The sequence below is a fragment of the Mercurialis annua genome, linkage group LG7 (assembly GCF_937616625.2).
Source record: "Mercurialis annua linkage group LG7, ddMerAnnu1.2, whole genome shotgun sequence".
Classification (NCBI taxonomy): domain Eukaryota; kingdom Viridiplantae; phylum Streptophyta; class Magnoliopsida; order Malpighiales; family Euphorbiaceae; genus Mercurialis; species Mercurialis annua.
Window position 1 is genome coordinate 6984659 of NC_065576.1, and position 25417 is coordinate 7010075.

General features: G+C 36.1%; 2 protein-coding genes across 3 annotated transcripts; both read left to right on the forward strand.

Moving 5' to 3' along the window:
* The first annotated feature begins 2817 nt into the window (after positions 1–2817).
* On the forward strand, positions 2818–5852 carry LOC126655968 (uncharacterized). Its single transcript, XM_050350389.1, has 6 exons — positions 2818–3251; positions 3947–4174; positions 4284–4638; positions 4716–4843; positions 4973–5108; positions 5368–5852. Exons 1-6 carry the CDS (start codon positions 2908–2910, stop codon positions 5605–5607), a joined length of 1431 nt encoding a protein of 476 aa, XP_050206346.1. The 5' UTR covers positions 2818–2907; the 3' UTR covers positions 5608–5852.
* Positions 5853–18605: 12753 nt separating this feature from the next.
* Positions 18606–21450, forward strand: LOC126656323 (galactoside 2-alpha-L-fucosyltransferase-like). Of its 2 annotated transcripts, XM_050350862.2 has the most exons (3): positions 18606–18823; positions 18967–19195; positions 19936–21450. In XM_050350862.2, exons 2-3 carry the CDS (start codon positions 19000–19002, stop codon positions 21363–21365), a joined length of 1626 nt encoding a protein of 541 aa, XP_050206819.1. In that variant the 5' UTR covers positions 18606–18823; positions 18967–18999; the 3' UTR covers positions 21366–21450. The 2 variants fall into 2 exon arrangements, with proteins under 2 accessions (XP_050206819.1, XP_050206821.1); XM_050350864.1 differs by lacking the exon at positions 18606–18823 and having other exon boundaries at positions 19083–19195; positions 19941–21450.
* The last annotated feature ends 3967 nt before the right edge of the window (positions 21451–25417 follow it).

A 25417-nucleotide genomic window follows, 5' to 3' on the forward strand; every position in this document is an offset into this window, starting at 1 on the left:
CTAAAAAAGGATAAATAATCTTTTTGAAAACAGAATGATATGAAATCATAAACAACTAAATAAGCTTATTCTTGACAGTAAGATATATCTTGTATATCTTATTATTATTTTGATATTATCAAATTTTATTAAATTAAATTACAATTACATTTAAAAAAAATTAAAAAGTAAAATTTTGCATTAATACATGCATTGCATGATTCATCTACTTATATATACTAGTTTCGCATTACGTGCTACGCACGTGGCTCGTAATGTGACTCGTTAATATATGTATTAATAAAATTTATCATAATCATATAAGTATATTTTATTTATGATTATTAGTCAGAATTTTTATTACAAATAAGTATAATACTTTAGTTTATTAATTTTTAAAATTATTCAATGTTAATAACATTTATTTATATTTTACTATAATTTGTTTAATATATCTTAACAATCATAGAATCGAGTTATATAGAAAAATAAATTCTTTACATATCAAATAACTGGTTTTATGACTATTTGTGCAGTAAACAATAACATCTAATGGTTTTAAAAATTGGTTTACTTAGTATTTAATATTTCGAAATTATAGGTTGTTTTGCTTTTATGTAAATTTATTCCAAGTTAATGGAAAACTTCCTATCTTGTATGATACACGATAAAAAAAACCAACTCTAAATTTCAATTTGATAGATTGATCTCAATTTAAATATTAAAAAAACACAAGTACATACCTCTTTTCTATATAGTAAGGGCGACAATTTCTTTATCTAGAGCAAGATCAACGGTGTAGTCACCAACTCTCACTCAGATATCTTCTCCATGAAAACGATATATCATCAAATTGATCAAAAAAAATTAGCATAAAAAAATAAAGTAAATGTTTCTTTGAGAAAATAGAATACCAAAAAAAATCAGTAACTTAAATGAGGTGCTATGGTTGTTTTATAAAAAAATTATTAGTAGTAGATGAATTTGAATGTGATAATAAATTTTTATATGAACTTTACTACGTTTATATTAAAATAGTTTATCAATTTTATTATGCTATAATTATTTAATATTATCAAATTACATTATTTATTAATGGCTTTACGGTCTATTATGGCTTGATTATTATTAATTAATAAATTTTTACACGTTACTTTATAGAATGTTAACTCTTAGTTAATTACTCTTTTTGTATGCAAAAGCAAACATATAGTTAATCCAGGTCTCTTTTGTAGTATTATGAAATTTGTTATTCGGGATGACCTTTCAAATATTAAGGGTTTCACTATGATACAAAGTCTGATTAGTAAAATTAAACTTTCTAATTAGTGAAAGAAGTAAACTTACAATTAACCTCTCCTTTTTATATTTGTACTTAATTTTGTAACTATTTTAACTATTAAAGGCTAATGTTATAATTTTGTATGTCCCCTCTTCATATTATAATTATAGATAAATAGTATAGATAAATAACTAAATAATTATAAATAAAATATTATTTAATAATTAAAACTAATACAATTGAAGTTTTAGTGGAATTAGGAATCAATGAATTTGACTTGAATAAAACAACCCTTTTTTTTAATTTACGACTATAGTATTACAGTAATTGATCTTCTCCATACTTTAAACTTCTTAATATTTGTTTCATTGTATTACTTCAAACATAGATAGATATTTTAAATTAATGAGACAACATTAGTAAAAATCTGATACAATGTTAATCTCTTTTATTTTACAAATTCTTAAGTTGCGAAAAAAAACTATCAAAATAGGAAAATTTTAAATTAGCATCCAATAACTTGTAGTGGTAGATATGGTATAAAATTCTACAAAATAGGTGATTGTTTTAATTAGATTAAAAGTAGTTTAATTAGCTAATATTTAGATAGAAAAAAGAATTACCATTGAGTACTAATAATTTAAATAATATTAAGGACATTAACGTAAATTTACTTGTCCCCCCCCATCCGTACTTTTATATATAGTATAGATAGATAAAAAAATAAACTGTTTAAAAAAAACTACAGTCATGACATCTAATTAAACCACCTTTTATTGAACTTTCTATACAAAAATATACAATAATCTTTATTATTAAAAAATAATACAGCCCTTAAACAATTTATTTTTTATTATTGAAAAGTCTTTTTTTTTATTTGTGATAAGCTGAATTTGATATGAGGCTCGTAGAAAAATGAAAAAGACTGACTACATATTACATTTTATAAAATTAAAGTAACATGAACAAAAAATAATTACAGTCAAAATAAATTATTGATGACTGATAATATATAATAATATGAAGAAAGATAACGAAACTAAGACAATTTTAAAATCTTATTTTTTTATTGACCTCAAATTTAAATTATTGTTTACCTTTAATAATCAAATAATTAATTATATCTATAAAAGATTACTTAATTAACTATAGAATAAAACAATAATACTGAAATTTTATTTTTTATACAAGTCAAATTTGTTAAATTGTATTCAAATTAAATTTCAGTTAAATTATATATTCAATAATTAAATTATTTATTTAATAATCAATTAATAAATATTAAATATTTAATCAATTACTTATTTAGTAATAAATTAAAAATAATTTCCATTATATTTTCTTCAGGGAAAGAGCCGGCATACACGGATTTTATATTCAAGGGTGAAATTAAATCATATTAGAGTTTAGAAATATAATATTTTTATACATAAGTTAAAGGGCATATCAGCAAATAGAAACACAAATAAAAATATAAATACTCAATATCTCACACGTGTCACTCATTAATTGGATCGAGTGAATCACCCGATGGCAAATTGATTATATAAACAAGTCAAAATTAGCATAATCAAACGAAACCCTAGCTTTTACAATTGATTGTAATTCTGTTAAAAAAATTGATAATTGTGAGCGGTAATTGAGAGATGGGAGGCGGATTTCGAGTTCTCCATCTGGTGAAGCCATTCCTGTCAGTCTTGCCGGAAGTTCAGAATGCGGATCGGAAAATTCCGTTCAGAGAAAAAGTGATCTACACCGTGATTTCTCTCTTCATATTTCTCGTGTGCAGTCAGCTGCCTCTGTATGGGATCCACTCGACGACTGGAGCCGATCCATTCTATTGGATGCGGGTTATTCTCGCATCGAATCGGGGTACCGTTATGGAACTTGGTATTACCCCAATTGTTACTTCTGGTTTGGTTATTCAGCTTTTGGCTGGCTCCAAAATTATTGAGGTTGATAATAATGTCCGCGAAGATCGCGCCCTTCTGTAAGTTGCTGCTTGAATTTTAATTAATTTTGTATTTGTTTTATTGTTCGTGTTTACCTGTGAGATCTAATTTTAAGGTTTGCTGTTGATTAACATGTTGCTAATATTGGATAATTAGTTACAAATTGTGTTAGGATGAGTAACAAATTTTAGGATTAGCCGATCCAAAGAATTTGCATAATTGTATTTTATTATAGGTGGGCAAAATTATATTATTACATTGGTATGGTTTAAAAATTTAAATTTATAAGGTGGGCAATTGCCGCATAGGCTCTATGTAGGTATGCTCGTGTTCAATCACAAATTTATTTTGTGTTTTGTGATCTTTACTTCCTGGAAGATGCTTTAGATATAATGCTGCATGATATATTGATTCATGTGTTACTTTTCGTATTGATGTCTGATAGTACGATTTAATTAATGAGAAGTCATAACAGAAGTCTAAATTTTAGCTTTATTTTAGAGTTATTTTAGTAAGAATAAAAAATTGGTCTTAAATTTTCTCTGGTTGGATGAAGCGCTTTGAAACTTATCTCCTAAATTATTAGCAGTTAGGTGCACTGTGTAGGTAGATTTTGTGTGTATTTTTCATTGTCTTTCATGTGTAATTTGGTACTGTTACTATGTTTTTCTTTCTTAGTGTGCGCCCAATGCAACAAACCTTAATTTTCTTTGCCCGTTTTTTTTTTTTGCAGCAATGGAGCACAAAAGCTGCTGGGTATATTGATTGCCATTGGTGAGGCGGTTGCTTATGTACTATCTGGGATGTACGGCAGTGTCGGCCAACTTGGTGCCGGGAATGCTATTCTTATTATCATCCAACTATGTTTTGCTGGAATTATTGTTATTTGCCTGGATGAGCTTCTCCAGAAAGGATATGGTCTTGGCTCTGGGATTTCCCTTTTCATAGCTACAAACATATGGTAGAGTACACTCTTGTTTCTTTTCTGCTTTTGGTTAGATCTGACTTTTTGTTGAGTGCCATATTTAGATTTTGTTCTCACAATAATTTTTGACTCGGTGCTCGTGCAGTGAAAATATTATCTGGAAAGCATTTAGCCCCACTACAATCAACAGTGGTCGTGGAGCTGAATTTGAAGGTGCTGTTATTGCTCTGTTCCATCTATTAATCACCAGAAGTGACAAAGTGCGTGCTCTTCGAGAGGCTTTCTATCGGCAGAACCTTCCAAATGTTACCAACTTACTTGCCACAGTCTTGATCTTCCTCATTGTAGTCTATTTCCAAGGTTTCCGAGTGGTTTTGCCTGTTAGGGCTAAGAATTCCCGGGGTCAACAAGGCTCCTACCCGATTAAGCTTTTCTATACTTCCAATATGCCTATCATATTGCAGTCAGCACTTGTTTCCAATCTCTATTTCATCTCACAGGTGCGTAAAGTGCTTATCAAATGGTCCTATGTGATTACAGTTTAGCTAAGAGTCTAACACACTGTTTTGCTGTCCAGTTGCTGTACAGGAGATACAGTGGAAACTTCATTGTCAATTTGCTGGGAAAATGGAAGGAGTCCGAATATTCGGGTGGCCAATATATTCCAGTTGGTGGTCTGGCTTACTATGTCACACCTCCATCAAGGTGAAGTGACATGCATATTTTGCCATATTTGTTACTTTTTTTTTGTGCTATGACTGCATTTTATCTATTCGTTTAATCCTTTTTTTCTTGCTTTGACATCTTGCTTTATCTATCTTATCTTAATTGCAGCTTGGCTGATATGGCTGCCAATCCTTTCCATGCTCTGTTTTACCTGGTGTTCATGCTTTCAGCCTGCGCACTCTTCTCAAAAACATGGATTGAGGTTTCAGGATCTTCTGCCAGAGATGTGGCCAAGCAGCTCAAGGTACATCATTATAAGATTCTTTTCTGTCATTTTAATGTATTTTTATATGAATTGGCCCTGTTTTTATAATGCACTCCCGTTTCTTGCACCACGATTAAGCATTTGAACAAAAATCAACAATTAATCATTGTGTGTAGGTGCAATTTTCTCTTTTGTTTAATTTTGTGAAGTTAATCCTGTTGGAACAGGTTCCTCACAGAGGGTAGGGATAGTTTTATTTTCATGTGTATTGATTAAAAATATGTTCATTGTTCTGTAGGAACAACAAATGGTGATGCCAGGTCATCGTGACTCGAATCTACAGAAAGAACTGAACCGTTACATACCGACAGCAGCTGCATTTGGTGGAATTTGCATTGGTGCACTGACAGTACTAGCGGATTTCATGGGAGCAATTGGCTCGGGAACAGGAATACTGCTCGCTGTTACGATCATATACCAATATTTTGAGACATTTGAGAAGGAAAAAGCCAGTGAGCTCGGCTTCTTCGGCATCTGAGTCTTGTAGCTTGTTTTAGGAAAACCTGTAGTGGTCCTTTTCGACTGCTATGAAAGAAGACCTGAGGCATCGCCTTGTTGGTAAGATACCCGATGGGTTCTTATTTTTGTTTTTCCCCCTCATATGTAGACTTAAATTATTAGCAAGTACACTGAGGCAAGTTAAATGACAATTGTTGTTGTTACAAATGTACTTTTCTTTCAGTTAATATTTTAGAATTATAATATAGATACACTATTGTCATATGATTCTTATTTTTCCCACTAATCATCCGATTGTTGAATGTATTAATGGATTAAATTCCTTTCAAGATGATTGAGCATAACAATGTCATGTTCAATCAATTATAATCAGTCTATATTATTAGTATTTCTTAAAATAACTCTTAATAGAGTTTGTAAGAGTCTAAATTATTTTAAAGTAATTTTTATTTTTATTTTTATTTTTGTAAATAAGGGTGTAGATTAATTAAATATATCTAGTCATGTTTAATTAACTAGATATTTTTTAAATCGTGTCAAATGTATTTACAGAATGAAGCCTTTTGGTAATACTATTGTAAAGTCGTTTGTAAATATAACATCCCGTATTGATGGGGGTTGTGATGATGTAATATTACAATTTGTAAATAGTCTATCCAGCAACTCCATCTCTTAGACAAGAAACATAACTATTTGGTATACAAATATATTTAATTAGTTTAAAAAAATTATTTGAAAATTTATAATATGTTGATGTTGATAAATTTTAGAATTAGTCCAAACTTCTTATTAAATTGATTTTTTTATTACTATAAAATTGATTATATTATAAATAAAGTGTTAATCCAGCTTTCAAACTTGTGACTCATGGTGAAATAACCTATTCTTTAAGTATCTTGATCAATTATGAATGTTTATTTCAAATATTTTTCTCCCGAATACGTGGAGTTTCTCTTTCCTATTCTAGGGTTTCTAGAATTAGGGTTTTTTCTTCTTTTTTGAAGCTTTTTATCGGTTTTTCCGTTTCATTCTACGTCGGAGTACGTTGGTGGGGTGGTCGATATTTGGCCTGGAGTGTGTGGGATGGAAGAAGGATTAGTGGAAGCATGTGCTCAATTAAGGCTGACAGAAGAAGAGTTAATAGCAGTAAGCCTTGAGGACGTGGTAGACGATATCACGGAGGAGAAGTCTGAACTAAGTCTAGTAGGAAAACTTCTGACGATAAAACCCTACAATTTAAACCATATGAAGAGCGCTCTAGCAAGCGCTTGGCGATTGGCAAAGGGTTTTAACCTTAAAGATGTCGGAGATAACCTATTTATATGTGAATTCGCCTCTAGAGTGGATAGGGCAAGAATAATACGAGAAGGACCTTGGCATTTTGACAAACAGCTAATAATCTTTGAACCAGTTCAAGGAAATATGCAACTTAATCAATTACTGTTAACGCAAATTTCAGTCTGGGTTCGAATATATGATTTACCCCTCAATTGTCGGGGTAAGGCGGCGGTGGGTAAAATTGGGGCGAAGATTGGAAGGATTGTTGAATGTGATGAGGATGAAGGGAAAGGGTGGAATAGATACAGTAGAATACGAGTCTCCATTGATACGACTAAACCACTTATGAGAGGATTGAAAGTAATTAATGCGCTTGGGGAGAATTGTTGGATTTCGTTCAAATATGAACGGATTCAAAACTATTGCTACTGGTGTGGGACGCTGGATCATACGGAGGTGGAATGTGAGACTAAACCAGAACCGTTAGAAGTGACAGAATGGCCGTATGGCCCAAAGCTAAGGGCAACACCTCAAAAAAGGAAGATGATGGGGAGTAGGGTGGCTTCGGGGATGGGAAGCAGAGTTCAGGGCGGGTATCAAAACACAACAGCTAATACTATGGCTGAGACAACAAGACGTAATCTAGTGTTTGATGGTGATCTTGGAGGGGAAGAGGTAGAAGTTAATGATAATGAGGTGAATCAAGAAGGTAACATTAACGTGCAGGATAATATAGCAGGACAGGATAGGTACACTGTACTGCAAACTTTAGAAGAGGGAATGGAAGGTTTTGTTGATGTTACGGTCTGTCAAGGCAACATAGAGATGGCGAAGGGAAAAAAGACTAGTAACAGTAACAATCCGAAAGGAAAAATCCAGCAGACCAACGATGGGAAGAAGAAGACCTGGACTCGGAATACATCTGCTCGGAAAGGAGATAAGGAGAGCAATGGGAGTGACAAGAAAGTGCTTTCATCCAAACGAAGCCACTTATTGATACAGGAGAGTATAGAACCGACTAATCTTTTCTCAAAAAAAACCAGGGATGGATTATCGGCTCAGTTTGGAAATATCGAGATATCGGCGGAGACTGGTGAGCAGTCTCGCCGGAAGCAATGAAAATTCTGAGTTGGAACCTCCAAGGATTGGGGAATCCTTGGACGGTTAGAGCACTTAAACTAATTATTCAATCTACTTCCCCAAATATCTTCTTTCTTATGGAGACCAAGCTTACCCGGGGTGAGTTTAACTCTATTTGTAGAAGTTTCTTGTCTTTTAATTCATTTATTGTTGATTCGAATGGAAGGAAAGGCGGTATTGCGCTTTTCTGGAATAAAATTATGGATGTTACTATTGAGGATTTTTCTGAAAATCATATTGTTTTTGGTGTTACGGATCCGGTGTTAGACTTTGTGTGGAAAGGGGTAGGGATTTATGGTTGGCCGGAGGGGCATCATAAACACCTAACTTGTGAATTAATGAAGAGGGTGTGTGTGGATAGAAGTTGCCCGACGGTGTTGTGCGGAGATTTTAATTTGTTTCTGTACAACCATGAAAAGCAAGGTGGTCTTTTTAGAGATCATAGGGAGTTGGCTGCGTTTCGCAATACTATTGACGAATGTGGTGTTGTGGATTTGGGATTTGAAGGGCACGCTTTCACGTGGACGAATAGAAGGGCAGGAGATCAACTCATCCAGGGGCGGTTAGACAGGTTTTTTGCTAATGACAAATGGCAAGAGAAGTATGTTGATTGGCAAGTTTCTCACTTAGCTAGACATCAATCAGACCATTGCCCTATTTTACTGGACACTAAGCAGGAGAAGGACCGAAAAGCAGTTAAAATATTTCGGTTTGAACCGATGTGGATGAGACAGGAGGGTTTCAATGAAAGTGTTATTCAGCTGTGGGGCTCGGATAATGGGAACAATGGAAAGCTTATGGAAAAAATCAGAGAGTGTGGTAATGGGATGAGAGAATGGGCATATCATAATATTGGTAATATTAGGGAAAAGTTGAAGAAGAACATGGAGAAGCTCAAACAGATGCAAATTAGAGATGGAGAAGACATGTATAATGGGGCGGCTAATTCTATCCAAGCTGAAATCGATGAGTTACTATTGCGAGAGGAGTTGAAGTGGAAACAAAGATCGAGAGCGGACTGGCTTCAAAGTGGCGATAGAAATACGAAGTTTTTTCACCAAAAGGCTTCAAGTAGAAAGAAAAATAATTCGATAATTCGTATCAAAGATGATTCTGATACTTGGCAGGTTGGGGAAGGAGTGAAACGGGTTGCGGTTCAGTACTTTCAGAATCTGTTCTCTTCATCGAATCAGAGCAATCAAGAGGAGGTCATTTCTAGCGTGAGGGCCAGGATTTCTGACGAGCAGGGAGCAGTTTTGAGTAGGAATTTTAATAATGAGGAGATCGTTGGTGCATTGAAGCAAATGGGTCCGACAAAAGCTCCAGGCCCGGATGGTATGTCGGTTTTATTCTATAATAATTATTGGAAGACGGTGGGCGTTGATGTGCTTAAGTGTGTTAAGAAATTTTTTGTGGATGGAATCATGCCAGAGAATATGAATCATACGAATATTGTGCTTATTCCGAAGGTGACAAAGCCGTCGAATATGAAAGATTTTCGTCCAATTAGTTTGTGTAATGTTGTATACAAACTAATTTCAAAAACATTGGCAAATAGATTGAAGCGGCTTTTGGCAACAGTGATTGATGAGGCGCAGAGCGCTTTTGTTCCTGGGCGTCTCATTACAGATAATGCTCTAGTAGCATTTGAGATGTTTCATTCTATGTCGAGAAGAACAAAGAGCAAGAGGGGCTCGGTGGCGATTAAGCTTGATATGAGTAAAGCTTACGACCGGGTGGAGTGGTCTTTTCTGGAAAGTATCATGCATAAGATGAATTTTCCTGAACACTTCATTCGCCTTCTCATGGCATGCGTCAGGACAGTGTCGTTTTCAGTGCTAGTTAATGGGCAGCCACAGGGCATGATTCACCCTACTCGTGGTTTAAGGCAGGGTGATCCGCTGTCTCCGTATCTTTTCTTGTTATGCACGGAAGGGTTTTCGGCCCTGCTACGAAAAGGAGAGGAGGAAGGCAGGTTGTCAGGAGGTAAAGCGTGTAGAGGGGGTCCGACAGTTAATCACCTCTTTTTTGCTGATGACAGCATTCTTTTCGCCAAAGCAAATGAAAGAGAATGCAAATATTTAAAAGAGGTGATAAAGAAGTATGAAAATGCTTCTGGGCAGTTGGTGAATTTCGAAAAGTCAGAGATGATGTTTAGCTCTGGATCACAACGCCATATTCGAGATAAGATTGGGAACATTCTCGAAGTGCGAGAAGTAGGGCATTTTAAAAAGTATCTTGGTTTGCCCACGATGATTGGTAGATCAAGAAAGCCAATTTTTGCGTTTCTGAGAGATAGACTACATAAAAGGTTGGCGGGGTGGAAGGAGAATTACTTATCTAAGGCAGGCCGTGAAGTGTTGATTAAATCCATAGTCCAGTCAATTCCCACTTACGTAATGAGCTGTTTCGCTTTGCCCGTCTCTTTTTGCAAGGAAATCCAAAGTTCTACTGCTCGGTTCTACTGGAGTGGAACGGAGGATAATCGAAAGATTCCGTGGGTTAGCTGGGATAAGATTTGTAAAGCGAAGAAAAAAGGTGGTTTGGGTTTTCGAAACGTGCGTGCTTTTAATCTTGCTATGCTTGCTAAGCAAGTTTGGAGACTTTCTCAGTTTCCGGAATCGCTGTGTGGGAAAGTTTTCAAGGCTAAATATTTCGCGTGTTCGGATATTCTCAAAGCCCAAATTGGCCGTCGGCCAAGCTATGTCTGGCAAAGTTTCTTAGAGGGCAGAAAAGTGTTAGAGGAGGGATTAGCGTGGCGTATTGGTAATGGCCGTTCTATTAATGCTAAGCGAGATAAGTGGATTGCCTCGTCCAGTAGCATGATACCGATAGGAGCTTCTTTTCCTAATGAGGAATGCCGTGTGAGTTTCTTTATAGACGAAGACAATTGCAGATGGGATGTTGGGAGGGTTCAGCAAGTGTTTTCGGAAGAAGATGGGATGAAGATACTGCAGATTCCTATCAGTAACCGTTTACCGCCCGACAAGCTTTACTGGCCTCATAATAAGCAGGGTATTTTTACGGTGAAATCTGCTTATTACGTAGCGGACAACATGAATAGGAGAAGGATAGCGAGCTCGTCTGCTGAGGACAACAATGGAGAAAGCTGGATGAAGATATGGAAAGCTTCTATACCTCCTAAGGTCAAACATTTTATATGGCGGATTTGTCATAACACTCTGCCATGTAATGTTAATCTGATAAAGAAGAAGGTTCAAATATCCAGTGTGTGCCCGAGGTGCCAGATTGAGGAGGAAACCGACATTCATTGTCTTAAGGATTGTGAGGTGGTTAGAGGATTATGGTTAGTGTTTCCTCTGAGTTTGAGGGTAGATAGTTTCAGGTGCGAAACGATGGTGGAGTGGCTTATAATTATGAGCAGCACGCTGAAAAAGGAGGAGCTGGACTTATTCATCCTGAGTCTTTGGGTGATATGGATGGACCGCAATAATTTAGTTTTTGAAAACCAAAGGTTTCCGGCACCAGTTCTCTTTAATAATATCACTTCCCTGATTATTGGTAATGTGCAGCAGCAGCAGATTACGGTGAGAGAGGCTGAGGTGCAGCAATGGAGTCCGCCGCCGGATACATGGTTGAAGATCAACTCAGACGCGGCAGTTTCTGTTGAGAAGAACCTCTCTGTCCTCAGCGCTGTTTGTAGAAATTCGATTGGGACCGTTGTCAAATGTGGTGTTTCTATTCTGCATGGTTGTGTTAATGCTGAATATGCAGAAACCAGGGCAGTTTGCTTTGGTTTGAAGATGTCTAAGGAGTTGAGGGCTGAAGGGTGGATTTGTGAGATGGATGCATTAAACGTTGCCAACAGACTGCGAAGCACAAGTGCTGAAGATGGTTACCTGCAGGTGCTGATAGACGATTGCATAGCTGAATGTGAGGGGCGAGAAGTTCGTTTTCAATATATAAAACGTTCTTGTAACCAAGTGGCTCACGCTTTGGCCAAATGGGGTATTTTTTTCGGTATGGATTGTTTATTTGACGGAAATATTCCTTTTCCGGTTAATGAGCTTGTAACAACGTTCGTTCATTAATAAAGTGCAATCTTGATTTTCAAAAAAAAAAGTATCTTGATCAATTAAGAACAATATTTTTAATTTTTTATTACTTTCTATTTTTTCGTCAATTAAGGACAAATTGGATCATCATGGTCTCTGAACATAATCATATCGTATAATTACGTCCTTAATTGACAAAAAATAGAATTTGACTCGTAATTGATCAAAATGACTAAAATTGAATTATTTGATCCTAAATTATAAGTTGAAGGATTGACTTGACTCTTTGCTCAATATATAATATATAATTAATAGAATTTTCAGATAGATTTTAGATAAAGAAGAAATTATTCTTAAAAAAATGATAGAAAATGTCTTTAATATTAAAAAAAGAATACTTATGAAACTAAAATACATAAATTGAGTTTTTCGAAAATAAAACATCTAGTTAAATCAACAGGAACCCAAATATAATATTTAATTTTGCTAGAACTATGTTTTACTTATTTCATTTAATTTGAAAATTAATTTTTTTACTTATCTTTTTAAAATATTAACCATGATTTTTATATATGTTTTTAAAGCACCAAATACAAGAATTTTTTAATAAAAAACTCTTACTCTACAGTTTATTTATTAATTAATAAACGTAGAAAGGAAATTATTCAAATACTAGGCAACTCCGATTTAAATTCTCAACCCAAAAGATGGCAATTTATCGGACATTTTTATATGTCCTGTTGCAGTAGTGGCCAACACTATAGTCTATTTATATTCTATTGCATAAATAGTCAATTATGGCATTCTATTGCATAATTGTCTTAAAAACTGAAAAATTATTTTCTGTGGTTCAAAAAATTTCATCCATATTAAGCAACATCGTCACTTTTTCTTCCTCACTCTACCATTCTCAGCTGGGTTGACTCAACAATTTTTTGAATGCAAAATTGCAATTTATCAATGTTTATGAGCCATTTGCTTATAGCTTTAACTCAAAAAATACTCATCATGTTCTATTCAATACAAGAAAACTATTATTAAATGAAGGTGTAGTCAATAGGGATGGCAATGGGGAGGGGATTCCCCGTTCCCCGTGGGGACCCGCCCCTAATGAGGCGGGGAATCCCCACCAATTACCCCCATGGGTACGGGGATGGAAAAAAAATCATTCCCCAACCACGGAGATGGGGAGGGGACGGGGAGTATAGTCCCCACCCCATGGGGATCCCCATCCCCGTCTCCATGGGGATCCGATTTATATTTATGTATATTTATATTATATTATAAGTTTTAGTATGTTATTTATAATTTTAAATAATTTAACATAATTTTTTTTATTAGTTTCTATTTAGTTATAAATATATAATATTATAAAAAGTAATAGTATTTTCTATAATAATTTTTTTTTTTCAAATATTTTATGAAAATAATAAAATTATTTATAAATTATATTTAATTGTACGGGGAACGGGGATCCCCATGGGGATGGGGAATCCATGGGGATGGGAACGGGGATGATTTTATCCCCATTAATTAAATGGGGATGGGGATTCCCCATAGACGCGGGGATGGGGATGGGGATGGCTTCCCCGTCCCCACCCCGCCCCATTGCCATCCCTAGTAGTCAATGAATACGCTCTGCTGGAATGTCCAAGGGCTGGGCTCTCCCAAGACATTCCGATACCTAAGTGAAATTATTCACAAACATAAGCCCAATATAGTTTTCCTTATGGAAACAAAGATGAAAATTAGTAAGCTGGAGGAGGTTAGAAGGAAGTTAAGAATGGAGGGGTGTTTTAGTGTGGATTGTGAGGGGAAAAGCGGAGGTCTGGGTCTTCTTTGGTCTGCTGAAGAGGAGGTGAAAGTTATCAGTTCATCAAGGTTCTATATTGATTGTTTGGTGAAAAAGGAGGACGATAGTAGCTGGAGGTTTACAGGTTTTTACGGCAATCCTAATCAATCTGAAAGGACCCATTCGTGGACTCTCCTAAAAAGACTTAGCAACCAGTGTGATGGAGCGTGGCTTTGCGGGGGAGACTTCAATGAAGTTTTGGATCATTCGGAGAAACTTGGGGGTGCCTCAAAACCCGAGTTTCTCATCCAAAACTTTGAGGAAGCTTTGGAAGCTAGTGGGCTGTTTGATGCAGGGGCAGCGGATAGTGGGTACACTTGGTGGGGAAATAGAGGAAACGGAATTGTAAAGGAAAGACTTGATAGATTTACGATTAATGTGAAATGGAAAGAGAGATGCCCTGATTACGAAGTAAGTCATTTAGATCTTTGGGCTTCGGATCACAAGCCTATTTTAATGAATGAAGTTAAAAGGAGAGAAGTTGATCGATGGAAGAAGCGGGGGAAAGCCAGGTTTCATTTCGTGGAAACATGGACAACGAAGGAAGATTTCAAGGAACAAGTGCAGCGGGTGTGGTCAGCTAACTGTGGTTCTCAAAGTTGTGAAGAGTTAATGAGAAAGCTGAAATTTTGTGCGACTGATTTTCGAAGTTGGGGAAAGGATGCCATTGGAGATCTTAAAAAGCAAATCACTAGCAAAAAGGCAGAGATGGTCACTTTGTTAGACTCTTGCCATGATGGAATCCCCATGGAGAAAATCAAAGAGGTTGAAATGGTTTTGAATGACTTGCTGCGGAAAGAAGAAATAAAATGGAAGCAGCGTTCAAGAGCTGAGTGGCTAGCTCATGGGGACAAGAACACTGGATTTTTCCATAGAAAGGCTTCTCAGAGGAGAGCTAGAAACAAGATCCTGGGTTTGAAGAACGCGGGGGGCGTGTGGAAAGAGGAACCAGGAGATATAAAAGCAATAATTCAGGAGTATTTCAACGACTTGTTTGCTTCGATTAAGCCTAGTGGGGATGCAATTCACAAAGTTACAAAGCATGTGGAGAAGAAAGTCTCTAAGGAGATGAATGAAATGTTGTGCAAACCGTTTCAAGAGGGTGAAGTCAGCCAAGCCTTGAAGGAGATGGGTCCAACAAAAGCCCCCGGCATTGATGGTTTTCCAGCAATGTATTACCAGAAGTACTGGGACATTGTAGGTCCTGAGGTCACACAGGTATGTCTTAAAACCCTAAATAATGTCACTGAGCTTAGTAGTGTTAATGAAACCGTGGTGGCTTTGATTCCAAAAATTAAAAAAGCTAGTAAGATGTCTGATTTTAGACCGATAAGTCTATGCACTGTAATTTATAAAATTATTTCAAAGACTATGGCTAATAGGTTCAGGAAAACCCTTAATAGTGTAATTGACGAGGCCCAAACAGCTTTTGTTCCCGGTAGACAAATAGTAGACAGCGCCCTAATAGGATTTGAATGTGTGCATGTGATTAAGAATGCCAAAAGAAAGAAAAACGGGCCAATTGCTATCAAACTGGATATGTCGAAAGCATACGATAGGGTAGAATGGTGTTTCATTGAACAAATGATGGTGGCAATGGGTTACTGTAGAAGCTGGGTTGATAAGATAATGGCTTGTATTAATTCAATCAGGTTTTCTTTCTTGGTGAATGGTTGCGTGGAAGGCAGGGTAGTTCCTGAACGTGGGTTGAGACAGGGTGACCCTCTGTCACCGTACCTTTTTTTGGTTTGTGCCCAGGGGCTCTCATGTTTGCTGAATAATGCTATTGCCAAAAAGGAAATGCAGGGTCTCTGTTTTGGGGGAGAGATTCAGGTTTCACACCTCTTCTTCGCCGATGACAGTTTGCTTTTCTTAAGGGCGAATAGTAGGGAGTGCCAAAGGCTGAAACAGATCCTGCTGGACTATGGAACGGCTTCTGGACAGGTGATAAATATGGAGAAATCAGCTCTCTGTTTTGGGAAAGGGTCAAGCGACGAGGTAAAGACGGAGATCCAAAATATTCTCCAAGTCCCAGTTGTTCGATGTCATGAAAAATACCTAGGCTTGCCTTCTGCGGTGGGTAGGAGAAAGAAGGACAGCTTCACGGCAATAAAGAACAAAATTTGGAACAAGCTGCAAACTTGGAAGGGTAGCTTCTTTTCATGTGCAGGTAGAGAAGTTTTGATAAAGGCTATAATTCAGTCGATACCTACCTACTATATGAACATCTTTAGAGTGCCAAGAGGTCTAATTGTGGAGATAGAAAAGCTTTGTAATAAGTTTTGGTGGGGAGGCACGGGGGAAAAGAGGAAATTGCATTGGTGTAAATGGCAAAGGATGTGCAAAGCAAAATGCTTGGGAGGGATGGGATTCAAGGATTTAGAATGCTTTAATCAGAGTTTACTAGCCAAACAAGGTTGGAAACTAATCAACCACCCTGATAGCTTTCTGGCCAAGATATTAAAGCAGAGATATTATAAGGAGAGTAGTTTCTTAGAAGCAAGAGAAACCAGGCAAAGCTCCTATACGTGGAAGAGTATTCTGTGGGCTAGAAGGGTGCTGGAAACAGGTCTAAGATGGAGAATAGGGGATGGCACGACAATAAGGGTTTACACGGATAGATGGATTCCGCGAGAATCAACTTTCAAAATCATGAGCGAGCCAACCCTAGATAGCAGTGTGATGGTGAAAGACTTATTTGAAGAAGAGGGGAAATGGAATGAGGATAAGCTGAAAATGAATTTTAATGAAGACGAGGTGAGCTGCATCCTGAAAATACCTCTGGCAAGAACAAAGATGCCGGATAGGCTCCGGTGGCATTATGACAAAACAGGTACGTATAATGTTCGCAGTGGGTATAGGGTTGCTCTTGAGATAAAAGGAGGTAGTGGGTCTGGCTCTGAATCAGGAATGATGCTCAGATGGTGGAAAGGCTTGTGGAAGTTGAATGTGCCTATGAAAGTCAGAATTTTTATTTGGAAATGCTATCACGAGTGGTTACCTGTCAAAACGGGGTTGATAAGCAGAGGGATGAATATAGACCCTACTTGCCACTGCTGTGGGAAGAAGACGGAGACAATAATGCACGCGATTTGGTTCTGCTCTGAGGCTAGACAAGTCTGGGATGTTTGGGAACCTAGGATGAGACTAAAAATAGAAAAGGAATGGGGGAGCAAAGACTTTCTGATCTACGTTTTCAATGTCTTAAATATAGATGATTTTGCTTTATTTAATGTCATTCTTTGGGCTGTGTGGACTAACAGGAACAAATCCTTGTTTAATCAGCAAGTTATGCCAAGAGAAAAGGTAGTGGAGTGGGCTATCCAGCTGATGGAAGAAACAAAGGATGCACAAGTGGTGATGGGAAACAACCGGGCCGGCACTGTTTCCAGCAAGAAGGACATGGATGCGCGGTGGATCCCTCCAAGAAAGGACGAATTCTGCATTCAGGTCGATGCTGGATTTGATAGCAAAAATAACAAGTTTGCTACGGGTGCAATCATAAGGGACTGGAAGGGCAACGTAATAGCAGCTGGCTATACTAGATACGAAGGTATGGCGGAGATTGACGTTGGCGAAGCAATAGCAATTAGGAATGGCATTATCATGGCGAGGAAAGAAAATTTAACTCCTTTTCGAATTAATTCAGATTCAAAAGTGGCAGTAAATTCTTTCAACAACAAAGCTGTGCTATGTAATGATATTAGCCTAATAGCAATGGATTGCGAGTCTCTGTTGGAAGGAGCAGCTTGTTTGGGGTTCTCTCATGTTGGAAGAGCTGTTAACAAACCTGCTCACTTTCTAGCTAGGAAAGGTTTAGGTGAAAGAAATGTTTTTTGTACTTGGAGGGGGTGTGTCCCTCATGAGATTGCTCAATATGTAATGGCTGATCATACAGCTGCTTTCTGTGATTAATGAAATCATGTTTCTCAAAAAAAAAAAATGAAGGTGTAGTAGTTGGAAAAAATAAATCTTTTCAAGGTAAATCTATTTAAAGTTTTTAAACATTTCATTTTTTGATAATTTCGTTGCAATTATTTTCATCTTTTGCATTTTTATTCATTTTGAACTTTTTTTACCTATTGAACGTAAATTGACTTCTATTGTTATTTAAAAAAAAGTTTTAAAAATTAACTTTTACAGTTCTAAAAAAATGAGTTTTAACTAGTTGGTATAAAAATTCAACTGGAAATTAAAACAATTACATTGGTTGATTTTTTTTAAATAGAATTGCAACAAATTAAATTAAGACAGGTTTGTGAATTTTGAAAGATTTAGATAAAATTAAACCGATAATTAATTGTATATATAGGCGGAACTAACAAGTAGGATGGAAATCAGTCCTCTTAGTCTCCAAAAACTTATATTTTTCGGTTGTTTATCTATTCCTATCGATATTATTTAATTATCTTTTTTACTCGTCTTAATAATTTGCCTTTTTTATTTAATCACCGGCTACTTTTTTCCTTTCTTATATTAATTTTTATCTTTTTATTTTTTGATTTCGCTGCTTTATATATATATATATATATATATATATATATATATATATATATATATATATATATATATATATATATATATATATATAAAATTGATAACCATCACACTTACCAAGGTTTGAACCGGTCCATGGAAAGGCCTAAGCAACTTTAAGCAACCCCAGTTCATGAAGGTAAGGTTACTTCAATAACAAGTAACCATGAGCACAAATAGACCTAAAAAATAACTCAGCAATTCTTTTCTGCAGCAAGTTTCTGTTTGACAAAGTCATGCTCATCTTCATTGTTTTGTCGTTTTTTAGGTCTACACTTCACCAGTAAAGCCAGTAGACTATAAAAATTGCACCCAGCTCATTTTATTGAAGCTAACTCACCATATGCATTTTCAGAGAAGATCAACAATAATGTCAAAATTCCACATTTTCATCTAATTTTGAAAGACTTCAGGTATGCAAGTACTCTCTATGTATTACATTGACATAAACACATTCGTTCTTTATTTTTCTTTCGTTAACGCTTCTGAAACTCAAAAACTTTATATTTATATCCCATTATTGGTAAATAATATAGTTTGCATTTTTGCATTTTAGACGTTTCTGTTTCCGTGCAACGTAGAAAGAGATATGATCGCGCAAGACAAGTCGATGAAGAAGCTACTTGAGCTAAGCACAATGAGGACTCTCACTCTAGTTACTTGTTTGGTAGTTTTTCCACTTGCAATCATGCTTTCATTGAATCATCAAAATGACATGTTCGATCTAATTGGGAAAGTCAAGGTCCTTGGAGAAAAAGCCTTCAATGTTACTCAATTTGGTGGAGGTAAGAGCTAATCATCTAAGATAGAAGAGTCATTTCGATCCACAAACTTATGTAGTTGAGTTGGAATAGATCCAATTTTATCAATTGATGTCAAATAGATCCAATAAAATCAATTAAGGTCAAATAGATTCAAATGAGATGGAATGATAAGAAAATTTGGATCCATTTGACCTGAATTATAAGTCTAGTTGACCTTAATGAGTGAAATTGGACCTAAGTGATGGGTAATTGATTCTCGGGGGTACCCAAAGTATCATTTTTTAGTCATTTGATGACCCAACTTTTATTTGTTTTGATTTGTTTACTAAATTTAATTTTATATTAACTGGAGGTTTTTCGGCCAAAATACATTCACAATAGTTGGTTTTTGCTTATTTTACCACGGGGTTGCTTATTTTTGTCTGAAAAATCGTTACCCGTATGCATGGTTTTTTTATTTCAGCAAAAAGTTTTTAGATAAAATTATGCATATCTGATAAGTTCGGGCAAAAAATAGCAAAACTCAGCCGCCACACATGAATTTATAGCCAGAAAACCTTCCGTTGAAATGAAATTAAAATTTAGTAATTAAAATGAAACAAATCGAACTATGTTCACCAAACTGCAATAAGAAGATAGTTTGGGTACTTTGAGAATCAACTACCCTTTAATTAATCTTGCAACAAAGCTTTGTAGATCAAAATAAACCTTGTCAACCTTTTCAAACTTTTTGACTCTTTTTTCTTATTCTGTAAAACCAGAACAGGATTCTCCTCAACCTGACCGAGATGTTCTGCTTGGCGGACTATTAGCTTCAGGATTTGATCAGGAATCATGTTTAAGTCGATACCAATCCGTTCTATACCGAAAACCTTCTACGAAAATTCCGTCTTCTTACCTAATCTCGAAACTTCGTAATTACGAAAAACTTCACAAGAAATGTGAACCTTATTCGGAATCTTACAACAGAACAATTAAAATACTTGGTTCCAAGAACATTTCAGGTCCTACAGAATGTAATTACATGGTATGGACTGCTCAAGAAGGCTTGGGGAACAGAATATTATCCATAACTTCAGCATTTCTCTACTCTCTTATAACTAATAGAGTTTTACTTGTTGAATTTTATCCTGACATGATGGATCTCTTTTGCGAGCCGATTCTGAATTCGACATGGTTATTGCCTGAAGACTTTCCGAATGAGTTCAGATGGTCGAAAAATCGTCCAACTTTCGGAAATTTGATGAGAAGCAATGTTATTAATGCAACCACAGAGTTTCCACCTTCAGAATTGTTTATTTACATTGCATCCCGCCTTGATTTTTTTGATTTACTTATTTATTGTGAAGAAAATCATGTTCTTCTTCTTCAAAAAGTGCCTTGGTTGTTCTTGAAATCGGACGAATATTTCCTCCCGTCGTTCTTTTTAATGTCGAATTTCCGGGAAGATCTTGACATGATGTTTCCTGACAAGGAGTCTGTTTTTCATCACTTGGGTAGGTATCTTTTTCACCCTTCAAATAAAGCTTGGGGACTAATCACAAGATTCTACGACTCGTATTTAGCCACAGCAGAGGAATTACTTGCAATACAAGTAAGAGTATTTAAACCTAAATCTAACCCATTTGACAAGTTGATGGATCAGATTTTAGCCTGCACATCTCAAGAAAATTTACTACCAGAAATAGACAAAAACAAACTGATAAAATCTTCTAATCCCTCGAAAAACCGAACATCAAAGGCGATTTTGATAGCATCATTATATACAAAATTTTCTGAAAATATAACAAATATGTATTGGACATTTCCAACTAAAAAAGGTGAATTAATATCTGTTTATCAGCCAAGTCATGAAGGATCCCAACATTTTGGGGATAATGTGCATAATATGAAGGCATGGGTTGAGATGAATTTATTAAGTTTTAGTAATGTGTTGGTGACTAGCTCAGGGTCAACTTTTGGCTATGTGGCTCAAGGATTTGCTGGTTTGAGACCATGGGTTCTGACCAGGCCTGAGAATTGGAATACATCTGAGCCGGCTTGTCGGGTCGGCGTTTCGGTGGAACCTTGTCTTCATATACCACCCTCTTACGATTGCAAGGCAGAGAAAAATGCTGATATGGGTGAAATTGTTTCTTATGTTAAGCATTGTGATGATTTACCTTCAGGATTGAAGCTTGTAAGCAATTAATTGGTTCTTTGTTTATTTGTATGTTTCTGATGTTTATTGAATGACAAAAGGGTCATTTTGATCCATATATTTGTGTAGCAGAATCAATTAGGTCTAATTTCATTCATTAAAGTTAAATAAAGCAAAGAATTTTTAATATTAAGTCAAAATGGATTCTGTTAACTGATTCCAGAGAAAGAAAGTAATTGTGGTAAAATGAATCAGTTACTTATTCATTAACCTCATTGAGTTTATATACAAGCAAGTGAGCTTACTCTAGCCACAATACATACTACTGTAGAGTAATAAAAACACTCTAACAACCTTCTAACTAACTAACAATAATCACTACTTTACTTAATTAGCAAGTTACTCTTTATACTCCCCCTCAAGAGGAGCATAAATGTTGATGATGCTCATCTTGTGTAACAGATGATAGAACATTGCTGGACTCAATGCCTTCGTAAAGATATCAGCAAGTTGCTGAGCAGTAGATATGTACTGAGGTTTGATGACACCAAGCTGAACCTTCTCCCTAATGAAATGACAATCCAGTTCAATATGTTTAGTCCTTTCATGAAAGACTGGATTGTTGCATATATGCAAAGCAGAAACATTGTCACAGAAGAAATCAACTGGAGAAGAGGTTGAAATCTTGAAATCAGCTAGGAGAAACAACAACCAAGTGACCTCTGCAGCTGTAGTAGCCATGGATCTATATTCTGCCTCAGTAGAACTTCTGGAAACTACTTGTTGCTTTTTAGATTTCCAGCTGATTAAGGAAGTGCCAAGAAAAATGCAGTAGCCAGTCAATGACCTGCGAGTTTCAAGACATCCTGCCCAATCACTGTCACAATAGGCACTGAGATGAAGTTTTGAAGTGGAGGAAAACAGAAGACCCTGACCAGGAGATCCCTTCAAGTATTTCAATACTCTAAGTGCAGCCTGGAAATGAATCTCAGCAGGTTTATCCATGAATTGAGTTAAAACATGGACTGCATATGTAATATCTGGTCTTGTTAGTGTCAAATACAAAAGTTTGCCCACTAGTTGCCTGTAACTTGTTGGATTCTCGAGCAGATTCTCTGAATGATGTATCATTTTGTGATTAACTTCAATTGGAATGGAAACTGGTTTAACAGCAGTGAGACCATATTCTTCTAAAAGTTCAAGAATGTACTTACATTGACATAGAGAAATGCCTTGTTTGCTTCGAGCAATCTCTAGACCAATAAAGTACTTTAAAGATCCCAAATCTTTCAGTTTAAACTGACTTTCCAAGAAGCTTTTGAGAGAAGCTATAGCCAATGAACTAGAACTGGCAATGATAATATCATCCACATAAAGTAAGAGAGCAATGAACCCTTGAGAATCTGACTTAGTGAATAAGGAATAATCTGACTTAGATTGACTAAAACCTTGAGATAGCAAACATGAAGTAAACTTGACATTCCATTGCCTTGAGGCCTGCTTCAGTCCATATAGAGACTTATTGAGTTTACAGACAAGTTTTCTAGTAGAAGTAGAAACAGACTCCCCCTTGATAGAATAGCCTTGAGGAATGGACATGTAGACATTCTCATTCAAGTCACCATTAAGAAATGCGTTGTTGATGTCTAACTGAGCTAAGTGCCAGCCTTTAATAGCAGCTAGAGCCAGGAAAACTCTAACTGTAGTATGTTTAGCAACTGGACTAAACGTTTCTTGATAGTCAAAACCAAACTTCTGTGTATAACCTTTGGCCACCAAACGTGCCTTGTAACGATCTATACTGCCATCAGCCTTAGTTTTGACTTTGTAAATCCATTTTGATCCAACTACATGTTGATCTGCAGGTAATGGAACTATGGACCAGGTATTATTCTGATCCAAAGCTGTTAATTCCTCTGTCATAGCCTGTTGCCAGTGAGTGTATGAAGCTGCCTCTTTATAGGACTTAGGTTCATAGTGAGAAGAAATTTGAAGCACATATGATTTATAAGAAGGAGACAGTTTAGAAAGGGATAGATACTTCTGAATAGGATAAGAAGTGGAGCAAGAAGAAATGGTGTGGTGGTAATCAGAAAGATAAGAAGGGATATTATGAGCTCTTTGACTTCTTCTAAGAGGAATTGAAGAAGGAACTGTGGTGGATGAGGTATTAGAGGAATCATTCGAAAAATTGTATGGTGGGATATTAGGAAGAACAGTAGTAGAAGATTCAGAAGTATGAATGGTTTGAAAGGGAAAGATGTTTTCATAGAAATGAACATCTCTGGATATAAAGGTGACTTCAGTAGCTAAGTCATAGACTTTGTACCCTTTAGTATGCATGGGATAACCAACAAATATGCATCTCTTAGCTCTGTGATCAAATTTCTTCTTATGTGGATCAACATTAGTAGCAAAACACAAAGCACCGAAGACTTTCAAAGAAGTGTAATCTGGCTTCTGCTGAAACAATCTTTGATAAGGACTCATATTGTTTAAAATAGGAGTAGGTATTCTGTTGATTAAGTGAGCAGCTGTGAGGATGGCATGACCCCAAAATTTCAGAGGCAGATGAGCTTGAAATAGCAATGATCTGGCCACATTAAGCAAATGTTGATGTTTTCTCTCTGGTACACCATTCTGCTGTGGTGTATACACACAGGTAGTCTGATGAATAATTCCTTTTTCAGCATAAAAATCTGCCATAATGAATTCTGTGCCATTGTCTGTTCTAATCATCTTAATAGACTTATTGAACTGATTATAAATCAACTGATAGAACTTAGACACTATGGCAGAAACTTGTGACTTGTATTTCAGCAAATAAATCCAAGTAACTTTGGACCAATCATCTACTATTGTCAAGAAATAATGATTTCCATTCATGTCAGCAACAGAATATGGACCCCAAACATCCATGTGAACAAGATCAAAAACAGAACTTGTATGAGGAGTATGAACAGGAAATGGCAATCTTTGCTGTTTTGCTATAGGACAAATTTCACAGACCTTATTTAAAGCAACATCAGAAATAGACAACTCAGATTGAAGAAACTGCATTCTAGGCTTTGAGGGATGACCTAATCTGCAATGCCACAAGTCTGAGGATACAACAGAATTAACAGAACTAGTAAGGACTGAATTGCTAACTATTTGACTATTAGCATCCTTATTAAGCTGAAGGTAATAGAGTCCCTGAATGACCTTAGCATGACCAATCCTCATCATGGTTATGTGGTCCTGTATCAGACAATAATCAGCAAGAAACATTAAGCCATAGTTTCTGCATTTTGTCAATCTACTAACTGAGAGTAAATTGAAGCTGAATGTAGGGACCAACAGGACATTCTGAAGAACCAGTGTAGAATATAATTGAACAGATCCTACATGGGTGATAGGTGCTTTCATTCCATTAGGTAAATGAACAAACCAATTAGTGACTGGCTTGTAGGTTGTGAATGAACTTAAAGAACATATAATATGGTCTGTGGCTCCTGTATCTACTATCCATGTATTGTCATGCACTTTTCCAGAACATACATTCATAGCAGCATAAATAGAGTGAGAAATATGCATACCATTTGAAGAAGCAGGTGCTGTACCTTCTGCAGAAGATTGCAGACCAGATGGAGCTTCATTCAAGAGCACATACAATTTCTGTAATTGTTCAGGAGTCAAGTTGAAAGAACTTGAACTGGTGGAAGTCTCATTTGTCACTTGTGTATACTCAGGAGATTGAGTTTGCACATTATAAGCAGCTCTTGGACCTGTAGGAGCAGTAAACTTATTATGGTAAGCATTAGAACCTTGAGATCCTTGTGATGTATAGGAACCTGGAGGTTTATTAGGAATGTAATTTGGGTTCCTGGTTGGATTTTTGAACTTAAAGCCTGGAGGAAATCCATGAAGTTTAAAACAAGAATCCTTGTCATGTCCCTGTTTGCCACAGTGACTACATATTATATCAAGTTTTGGTTTTCTTACTGCCATTGCAGCAACAGTATCTCCCAAATTCAGTTGCTGAGAAAACAAAGCTCTCTGGCTTTCATCCCTTAGAATCATGTTATATGCCTGATCAATGTTGGGAAAAGGCTTAGTGTTCA

Coding starts and splice junctions, on each gene's coding strand:
- LOC126656323 (XM_050350862.2), top strand. CDS start 19,000: ATGATCGCGCAAGACAAGTCGATGAAGAAGCTACTTGAGCTAAGCACA. Junction 19,196..19,935: donor TGTTACTCAATTTGGTGGAG/GTAAGAGCTAAT, acceptor CTGTAAAACCAG/AACAGGATTCTCCTCAACCT.
- LOC126655968 (XM_050350389.1), top strand. CDS start 2,908: ATGGGAGGCGGATTTCGAGTTCTCCATCTGGTGAAGCCATTCCTGTCA. Junction 4,639..4,715: donor ATCTCTATTTCATCTCACAG/GTGCGTAAAGTG, acceptor TTTGCTGTCCAG/TTGCTGTACAGGAGATACAG. Junction 4,844..4,972: donor TATGTCACACCTCCATCAAG/GTGAAGTGACAT, acceptor TCTTAATTGCAG/CTTGGCTGATATGGCTGCCA.